The 10,705-nt window shown below is 41.8% G+C and overlaps 1 protein-coding gene across 2 annotated transcripts; it reads left to right on the forward strand.

Moving 5' to 3' along the window:
* Positions 1-3,133: 3,133 nt before the first annotated feature.
* adcyap1b (adenylate cyclase activating polypeptide 1b) lies at positions 3,134-9,633 on the forward strand. Of its 2 annotated transcripts, XM_047589453.1 has the most exons (5): positions 3,134-3,453; positions 3,856-3,960; positions 4,933-5,067; positions 5,436-5,540; positions 6,285-9,633. In XM_047589453.1, the coding sequence occupies exons 2-5, from the start codon at positions 3,857-3,859 to the stop codon at positions 6,466-6,468; spliced, it is 528 nt and encodes a 175-aa protein (XP_047445409.1). In that variant the 5' UTR covers positions 3,134-3,453; position 3,856; the 3' UTR covers positions 6,469-9,633. The 2 variants fall into 2 exon arrangements, with proteins under 2 accessions (XP_047445409.1, XP_047445410.1); XM_047589454.1 differs by lacking the exon at positions 5,436-5,540 and having other exon boundaries at positions 3,135-3,453.
* The last annotated feature ends 1,072 nt before the right edge of the window (positions 9,634-10,705 follow it).

A 10,705-nucleotide genomic window follows, 5' to 3' on the forward strand; every position in this document is an offset into this window, starting at 1 on the left:
TTTAAATTACCAAATCAAGTAATTTGAATTGAAGTGAATTGAAAAACAATGAGCACATGCTGATATTGTCGTAATGTGTGTGCTTAGTTTTTTGTTTTTTTCTCGTTGAGGTGATTCTGAAGGGATTTGCTGACCCCTACTGACACTGACTGCTCTGTGCGCAGGCGCCATCTGATCTGCACACTTAAAAAGCAACCTGCGTACACAATTCACCCACACATTCCCACAAGATCCGTTTACACTAATGCAGTAATGGCAACGCTGAATAAACTGAAGCTATTTTGGATCCCTCTTCATAGAACAAAGGCCTAAAAGTTGGTCATCTCTATTTCATGTACATTTGTTCATATGCTAATTGTGCATTTTTTTTTAGTATGACTATACTGTTTTATTTTACTAGATTTTTACTTATATTTTATTTTTTATTTTTTTTAATCTTATTTATTTTATCTTATCTGTCTTTTTACTTGTGGTCCTCAAGAGTGTTTTTTATGCGCAACCATGCTACTGTGACCAAGCAATTTCTCTTGTGGTTGATTAAAGTCTAAGTCTTAGTCTAAAAACATTACTTTTACTTTGCTACCACTTTCTCGGCATACGTGTGCAGTTCAATCATCAGATGTCCGATTAGATCATCATATTTATCATAAAGGTGTACAGCTGGCGAAACATTTGGCAGGACATTATTTGAAATGGATCTCCAGTGTAGGCCTCAAGTAGGTCCCATAGTCTTGCATGATTATGGGAGTTGTTCCTTCCAAAATAAAAACGAATGAAAAACAAATGGTCATATATAGAATAAATAAATAAAAATATACATCTAAAGGAAGCAACTGTGCATACATGATAAAATATGCCTGTCCTTTAAGGATCTCACATGTCAGCTGCTCTCTCCGAAAAGAGATTGCAACTGGATACCTGGAGATTTTAAATGAGATTTTGTTCATCTTTAATTTCACACACATCAAAGCACGTTTAGAGATTCATGTTAAAATATAATCAAAATGTCAACAAGATGAGCCCAGATCAAACCAGATTACACCAGATGACATCTGACCAGACTAGATCAGATCAGATCAGATCAGGTCAGATCCAGCCACAAGTAACCAGATCAGCTCAAACCATATAAATACAAGACAAGATAACACATGTAAGGCAAGAAAAGGACAAAGTGAGATAGTATAGATGAGATGGGACAAGACAAGATGAGAAAACATGAGATGAGAGTCTCAAATAAATTGTAAATAAGGACAAGGCAGGACGAGACAAAACCAGAAGGGGTGCGATAATATAAGAAAGAGGAGAGGATGACAACACATAAGAGGACAGGACAAGACAAGACAAGACAAGATCCTTGATTCCTGTATGGGGAAATTCAAAGTGACGCAGCAACAATAGAAAACAAAAACAGAAAATACAGGAACCTGTGTATAGATCTATGGTTGTGAATATAAGTTACACTTGGTGCATTCATGCATGCATCTTTATACTGTGTGTAAAAGGTAAAGCACACATTTAATCAGTTTTTAGCTATGGGCAGAATGACGATGCGGGCCTCAACTGTCCCTCTTCCCTCGGTGTTTGCCTTGCGATGCGACGAGCAAACCTTCGGCAGTTACTCGTCATTTACTTCCTCTGTCCTCATGATGGCGCCGTTCTCTCAGGCTACTGAGCCGCATCTTTACCTGCCACACCAGGCCTGATATGAGCAGTCCGCTCCAGTTGAGACCTATGGGGGTTTAAGTTGTGCTCTTCATAGCAAGCACGTAGCGCGGAAAGAAGTTGTGGATAGGCCCCCCTCCCGCCGTGACTGGCTCTGTTCGTCATATGGCGTCAGAGTAAACAAATCTCTGACGTGGTTCCCCCTCTCCTCTTTGGCAAACTCTTCAATAGGTTGGTGAGCTATAGGTGTGATTCAGTGGAGTATAATCTTATACATAATCTGCCTGCAGCTGGTGATTATAACGAGGTCCTATTCAAGCTTTTGAATTTTATTATATATATATATATATATATATATATATATATATATATATCATTTTTTTTTTTTTTTTTTTTTTTTTTTAGACCAGGCGCCCACAGCCTCCAAATTAAAAGTCTCTATAACTTGGATCCGGCACACTCTCGCATGAATAGTAATGCCAAGTTTAGGCGATTCCACTGCAATTTTATTGGACTGCAGTGATGGCAGATAATAAGTGGCACATTACTAAGAGGCCGGAAGCATAAAGAAGTTGGACTTTTTGGCCAAAATGCAACAAATTAGAATTCAAGAGTGCCAGGCCCCAAACTGCTTCTGGTTAATTGGTGCACAGCCTCTATATCACAATTCTATTTTATTTATTTATTTTTTTTCGATTAAACGTTTGAATCGACACATTTTAATGACACGGGCAATTTCAGCAGAATGTCTGGGAAGTGGGTGAGACGTTCAGAGGGCCACGTATCTCTCTGAAGCGGCATCCTGCGTCACCAGAACGTTCAAATCCGATTACGTGCCTCGTTTATTTCAACAATCTAACGGATAGGTCGAGACCTTAGTGCTGTCACTGCACGGCCATTAAAGCCATCCGCCACACCCCCCCCACTCCATATCCAATGGGCAATTATTGGAAATGATTAGGAAAAAGTGACTGTGAAGTCTGAAAGCCGCAATTTGAGACGATTCACTTCAGCACCGGACAGCTCCCGGCTCCCCAGAGGCCTTGAACTTGGCAGCCTGATCCCCCAGTCATATGAAACCACCACCACCACCAGCAACAACAAAGATGGTCATTTCCCAGCTTTTCCCTGCTCAGTCATAACCATTAATGCATAATTGAACCCACTGGTGACGCGAGACAAATTGATTGGCACAAGTTTGTGTGTGAATTCATGTTTGCATTCATAACCGATTCTGGTTATTTAAAAAAAAAAAGAGAGAGAGAGAGAGAGAGAGAAAGTTTCGAAGTAAACTTCCATCTTAGTAGGGAGGTGGGGGCTGAGTCTGACGGATGCATCGATGAGGAAGGAACTGTACTATTATATTCCGGGAGGAAGACTTGATGACGTCTATAGCATCCTTAATGTGACTTATTGGAGGGAGGAGGAGGGGGAGGAGGAGGGGGGCAAGGCTTACGGTGCGCGGATAAAAATCCAAGGCAATCACAGCACAGGACAAAAGTTTGGGAGCAACGATATGTAGACGCACACACGGCACACTTTCCCACCGACTTCTTGTTTGCCTGTGTGCGACCGGCTGAGTCCCATCAATTGTGTATAAAAGTGAGACGGGCTGCACTGAGGGCAACACAAGGAGAAGACCGAGGCGCTTCAGCCAGGAAAGAAGTGCCGAGAGAAAGACACAGTCTCTCTCTCTCAACACACTCCACCACCACCGCCGCCGCCGCCACCACAGCCGCGCCCGGATCACATCCTCCAGCACAGCCGCCTCTCTCTGCTTCCCTGCTATAGGTATGTGTTTTGTCTCCGGATTATCTTAAAACTCGGAGATATTCAGGGCTTGAGAGCGAGATAAAGTAACGGATTTTTGTTTTTTTGTTTTGTTTTTTTATTCTGAACTGCGCGGAAATCTGCATTTTTTTAAAATTACTTTGGCGCTGCATGCTGAAGGATTTGGTGTCTGTACAGGCAGTTTAACTTTTACGAATTAAAGAGAAATATCTGTGTTTTCGGGGGAGGGAGGACATTAAGCCAACGGACGTTAGGTTTATCCCGTTAATCTAAAACAGGTTTATGTTCGATCCAGCCTTTTAGGTCGTGGCCATAACTGCCTGTAAATTTGATCAAACGCGAGGAGGCAATCATGTTGTGTTAACCTGTTTAATGTCACGTCTCTTTTTCATTCTTTAACAGCATGGCCAGTTCGAGTAAAGCGACTTTAATCTTGCTCATCTACGGAATCTTAATGCACTACAGCGTCTTCTGCACACCTATCGGACTAAGTTACCCTAAGATTAGGTAGGTCTGTGCTCTGTGGATCTTTGCTTTGGTTTCTTTTTATGTCAGTAGTCATTTTTAAAATGCTGCTTAAACCTCATATCTGCTCATTATTGCGATTAAATATAAATGGATTTCAATTTGGAGACTTTGTTCGAATTGTGCGCCTAATTGCGCACAAACTATGCGCGCAGTTTTTAAAGCACCGACCTGAGGACAATAACAAAGAGAAATGCAGTCATTTCAACACACGCAAGTGCAAGTCCTGTGTGGAAAATGGCTATGGAAATTGCACAGCGGTATCTGTCCGGTGGGACGGTTCACAGAACTCCCCTTATTAAAAATGAGAGTGCAGTCAATGCAATGGATAGCCCATGGGATGACGGTGGACTGGCGTCACCAAGGAGAGGCGAGGCAAAACGAATAGGAGAGCTATATCCATTTAAGATTTATTCTCTTTTTTTTCTTGTGAAAAGCATATCCATAATTTGGGCGTGGTTCTTATCGATTCTCTATTTTTCGCATCTGCTTTCAACGTTTCCTTTAAATAAATATATATTTTCTGGTTCCTCGCCAGCACAAAATGTGAGCATTTCCACACCCATTGTTTCGATTTTTAAATAATTAATGAGGGTGTAGCATGTATTAAGATCAAAAGCCCCAAGTTGGATTCAATTAATTCGATTTTCCCGAAGAAGAACAAAATGTTAAAAAAAATAGTGAAGGAACAAAGCTGCGCACATTTAATACAGGATTATTTGATCACATTTAAATAATTCGTTATCCTGGTTTTATTTAAAAACACCCTCTGCATTTTATTTTGTTAGTTTTCTTCCCCTTTCCACGTTCCACTTCACCTCCCACTGATTTTCTTTTTTTTTTTTCTTTTTTTTTTTTTTTTTTTTGTTAGAAGAAGATGCAGACATTTGGCGTTCTTTCACTGCCTGCGTCCCACTTGGATCAGATTTGTGATGAATGTTCTTCCCTCCGCAGACTTGAAAACGACGCCTTCGATGAGGATGGGAATTCGTTATCCGACATGGGTTTTGATAGCGACCAGATTGCTATACGAAGCCCACCATCCTTAAACGACGACGCGTACACTCTTTACTACCCACCGGAGAAGAGGTAAATATGTGCTCTCGCGCCGCAGCTTGAGCCCCGAGCTGGATTCCATTTTAATGACTTTTTTGCGATAATGTTTGCTCGCTTTGTTTTCCCCAGAGTTTCTCATGTTATTTGTTCTGTGTTATTTTCATACCGAGTAGCCTAAAATGTTGATTCCATACTGGTGATAATCGAGACCCAAGATCGGCAGATATGGAGGCATATATCTATATATAGCCTGTGCGTAAAAATAGACTATGAGATTTAATTGCACCTGGTTTGACAGTGGACCTGCGGCTGGGTGGGGACATTTTAGGCTACTTTTGATCATTCTGTCTGCGCTTTTTAGTCACTGATGATCTATGTGTTTTGGCATTTTATCATCTCAGACCAGAAAGGCATGCTGAGGAAGAATTAGATAGAGCCTTGAGGGAGATCCTGGGTCAGTTAACTGCGAGACATTATCTGCATTCTCTGATGACAATTCGTGCAGGGTAAGGGCATTTCTTATAAGCGTTCACCTGCAGTCATCATCTTTTTTTTTCTTTTTTCTTTTTTTTTTGTTGTAATGTTTCTGCGCTGCACAAGTTCAGGCTGCTCCACCACTGTCTGTCATTTTACGTGCGTGGTTTTTAATTTTTAATTATTTTTTTTCCCCCCTCACCCTCCCTCTATACAAAGACATGATCATTACTCACACATACATACATGCATATATATTTTTTTCGGTTCTATTTTTGTTGTGGCGTGGCTCTGCGTTCATGATTATTATAAGGAATGAGGGGTCTCTGAGGCTGTAAAATAATCTGCGATATATTTGTGATTATTGTCTTCAAAAGTGATTGATTGATTTTTTTTTTTTTTGTCCAAGCACTAATTAAAAAACCATGCGTCAGAATACACAATGGGCTGTAAATGAATAATTGATACGTTTTTGAAAAAAAAAAAAAACGCTTAAATCACTGTTTCTTTTATGCTATATTGCTTAGCGTGTTTTTTTTGTTTTGTTTTGTTTGTTTTTTTATCCAAACTAAATTATAAAAATAATAATAATAATAACAATGATAATAAAAAAAAGGGACAAAAGGCCCATACATGTATTGTTAATGAATGGTTTGCGTCTAGATTTATAAAACTAAAATGCCATTGAAATTACTACATTTTTGTGAAGATCTTGCACCTTTAACTAATGATTATATTATTATTTCTCTCTCTTTTTCTCTGTTTTCTTTTTCCAGTGATGACAACAGCATGGAAGACGAGTCAGAGCCCTTATCCAAAAGACATTCAGATGGGATCTTCACTGACAGCTACAGTCGCTATAGAAAGCAGATGGCCGTGCAGAAATACCTGGCAGCGGTTCTGGGTAGAAGGTACAGACAGAGAGTCAGGAACAAAGGACGCAGACTTGCCTATTTGTAGCGTTGTTAAAGCGCCCAAACTGCCCTCCTGTGTATATACATCCAGTCGTTAAATCAAAGTCATTCAGATATACCTGACCAACCAGTGGATTGCGCCTGTGTTCTTTCAACATGTATTTATGTATGAAGTAAAGCCATTAAAATGAATATTTTAATAATAATATCGTTTTTTTTTCTTTTTGTACAAAAGCACTTGATACCGCACAGTTGTGGACCAATATTTTATTTTTCATGTTAAGATGTTGAAAACAGAACAAAATGGCATAAAAAAAAGAAGATGAAGAAGAAGAAGAAATCAGAAAAAAAAGATAATTGTGCACCTTCAACGTTATGCGCTTGAAATCTTTAAAGGTCATCTACATATGCAGAAAATAAATAGATTTTAAAAAGACAATCAAAGTATTGAATGTTATACTTATTTTTGTAACCAACGTTCTATTTTTTTAGTGTTGTTTTGTTTTCCAAAACAGGCCCAAAGAAGCAGTGAGCATGCTATGTGAGGCATATCCTAAATGATAGATGTTGCCCCTGTCCCACCCGCCCCTTCCCCTTCTCCACGCTCTCCCTTAATGGGGGAGCTGCGTGGGTTTTGTGCGGCCTGCTGCCCCCCCGGGGGAAGCTCGGAGGGGATTCTGCTGTTCAGCCTCTCATTTGATGGATAGCTGATTGACTTACACAGTCACTCCTGTAACTGGTGGCGCAATTTAACCTTCTTTCAAACGACAACAACAAAAAAAAAAGACAAGAGAAAAGAAAAGAAAGAAAAGTCCACTGCAGGGCCTCTGCAAGGGCACCACAGCTTCACCGCTTTACTAAAGACAAAGGAAGCACTCAAGTTGCCGTTCGACAGTATGCAGAAAACACTGCTTGCTCACTTGCCTCAGAGTCGCTCACAGTGGGAGACAGCTCGTGCTCTGTAGGACTGTGCAAAAGAATGTCCCATGCGTGTATGTAACCGTGTGTGTGCGTGTGTTGCGTACAGTGTAGAACCTAGGTGCACATCGTTCATCCCTACGCCGTCCGCGTTCAGTCAGCAGAGTTGCTCGGAAGAATGTGCCCCAACTGTTGATTGTTGTGTTGGGCAGCTCTGCGGACGCACGTGTAAGGAGCATGTGGAGGAGGGTGACAGGAGGTGGAGAGGGAAGGTAGCATCAGTCAGGAATATTTAAAGTCTTAATTTATCGGCGCATGTGAAAACTGACACCTCGCTAAGATTTTTGCTTATATGCATGCCACAGTGTGTTTTTTTTTTGTTTTGTTTTTTCGTTTTTTTTTTTCTGCTTTTTGGGAAGGTGCACTAAGAATACTTTCAGCACCACCTCCCCCAGATGTTTAGAGGTGGAGATGTGAACGAGGCGAGGAGGGCTAGATGCGGTGGAAACTGGTACTGCACTGACTTGTTGAGTTATTATCACCTCCCCTGCTGCTGCTGCTGCTGATGATGATGTTGTTGCTGTTGCTGTTGTTGTTGTTGTTGTTGTTGTGGATATCATAGGATAAGACACTGGAAACCCCACACTCTCCTTTCTGCTAAACCGCCTCCGTCCTGTTTTTGTTTTTAGTTTTTTACCATTTATTCATTTGTTTTCGCTTCCAGATAGATCGCCACGCTGAAGCTGCTGATTTGATAGTGGTTGTGGTTGTTGACCGTTTAGACGAAGCAGGTGTGTGCGTTAGGTGTGAAGTGCGAGAGGAGGACGATGATGAGGAGGATGAGGAGGAGAGTGTCAGGTGAGGAAGAGCGAGCACTGAAGGGAGGATTAGAAAGGCAGAGAGTGTGCGAGAGAAGGAAAGCAAAGCAGGCTGTTGCATAAGAGCCAGAAGGAGGGGCGACGTGCACACGTCGATGTATAGGAAGCCCCCAAGAGATGGAGTGGCAGCGCCTCCGCTCACCTGCCACAGCAAGATCAGGGTCAATGAGTCTGATAAGAAACATATCGGATGTTGAATTCCCTCCTCTTTAGCTCCAGTGAGTGAATCCGGACGAGGCCACTCCGAGAGCATTCCCTCTCCCATCACAGAGCAGAGGGGAATGAAAAAAACCACAGCCCCTCCAGCACAGGGGCATTCCCTCTGACTTTTATTAGAGAGACATCTTATGTATTTATTCAATGTTATGCAAATGCAGCTTTATGCACCTCTGCAATCTAATCAGTGGCCTGTGCCCCCCCCCCCCTCAAAAAGAAACTATCAATCCACTCCTTCCTTCAATCGGGCTTTATCCTGCAGGCTTTGTGTGAATGTGTGTGAATGGATGTGGATGTTTGGGTGTCGTGTGTGTGTGTGTGTGTGTGTGTGTGTGCGTGTGTGTGTGGGTGAGCGCGCGCATTTAATGTTTCGAGTGACTGAAAGCGCGCGTGGAGGTGGAACCAGCTTCTGGCTTCGGTGCCTTGCTTTGACGTGAGAAAAAAAATAAAAAAATAAATAAAAAAAAAAAGAAAAGAAAAAAATTCGCCACAAGTGACAGATGGCAATTTTAGTGGCCCTACAATGCTGCAGTCCATTAGCTTACATCGAGACTTCCTTTTACTCTGTTGAATCGCTCGGCTTAGTCTGCCCCCTAAGAGTAGTAGTAGAATTAGGCTTTCTTTTGAAGCATGGCCAATGGTTTGTTGAGTGGAAGAAAAAATAAAAAAACATAAAAAACTAAGAAAAGAATGTATATGTTGATGGAGCAGGCAAATGTGTGTGAGTGTGTGTGTGCGTTTTCTGTGCGCGTGCGTGCATGAGTTTGGGGTGTTCAGTGTCCGTGAGAGTCGTGAACAATGACCAGTGTTTGTTATTGTTGATTATGAGGTGTTGTCGTTGATTATTTTGATATTGGTCAGTAATTTATTAATCAGAAGAAGAAGAAAAAAAATAGCCCCTACATATTCTTTACCACTATGTGCATCCACTATCTATCTAGAATAAAAAGGGTTTCAGAACATAACAGAGATGTTGTGCAGATCATAGAAAATGCCTGTTGTTGATATTTCTGAAAGCGCCCAACGCCTTACTTCAATGTTTAATCTCTTATCTATCTGAAAACTATGTGTTTTAAAAGTGAACCTTAGTACAAGTGACATCGTTATACACACAGGAGTCCTTATATGGGGTTTTACGTTGCTCAATGTCATGAAAGTGTTGTAAGATTTGTATGAATAAATTTTTGTAAACAACAACATTTTCTAATCGATGTCTAATCTTTGAAATACATCATTTGTTCCCTAAAAGAGCCACATTGTGAGAGCAGGGGAAGGGACGCGTGGACTAGGAAGTTAACTTCTAGCATAATCGAGGATTTAATTTACCTTCGAAAAAGCGTGATCACCGAGGGCCACAGCATCCCATCCGACCGGCCCCCTGCAACAGGCCACAAATAGAAAGTCATGTTAGAGAAATTAAGGTGAGGAGCCACCTCCAGCAATCACAGCAATCACAGCCACCGGCCCCGGCGGGTTGTGTTGACGTTAAGTCCTATCAGGTTCAATTTATCTTTCCAAAGGCAGATCAACAGAAATGAAAACGTTAGAAAGCCTCCGCGCTTTGTGTGATCTAAGCTCTGAAACAGACATTCATTGCATCATCCAGCGAAGATAAAAAAAAAAAAAAAAAAAAAAAAAAAACTAAGTGAGATGAATTTGCTGTCTCCTACGGATCAATCCTCACCGCATAATGACATCTTTCCAAATAATAATTTCAAGCTGGACTTCATGAAAGGGCCTCATAAATAAATAAAACTGTAATTCGAACCGAAGAAGCATCGATAATCTCCGAGGAGCTCGTCCAGAGAGAAGCCGCGACTCCGGCTCGTGCAGCTTCCCTCCCTCCCTCCTCTCTTCCCTCCTTCCCTCCCTCCCGCTGGAGCAGCCGTGTCTTTCTCCATCCTTGGCCTTGGAAGTGCAGCTGTGTCCCATGGGAGAGGAGGATGGGTGTGGCAAAGGATTGTGTGTGATCTGATCCTCATCAGGCAGCAGGAGTGCGTATATGTGTGTGTGTGTGTGTGTGTGTGTGTGTGTGTGTGTGTGTGTGTGTGTGTGTGTGTGTGTGTGTGTGTGAGTGCACATGCACCAGAGAACAACTAACCCAATCAGAGAAATGTTGCGTGGCAACGGGCCACAAAGGGACACGGTTATGCATGTGTCAAGTGTGTGTTTGTATGAGTGGAAAAGGGAGCGAGATTGAGGGATCTGTGTACGTGCGGACGTCTGCGAGGGTTTATTTGTTGCGCGCCACGCGGGCAGAGACCTTGAGGA

Source organism: Mugil cephalus, chromosome 7 (genome assembly GCF_022458985.1).
Source record: "Mugil cephalus isolate CIBA_MC_2020 chromosome 7, CIBA_Mcephalus_1.1, whole genome shotgun sequence".
Taxonomy (NCBI): Eukaryota; Metazoa; Chordata; class Actinopteri; order Mugiliformes; family Mugilidae; genus Mugil; species Mugil cephalus.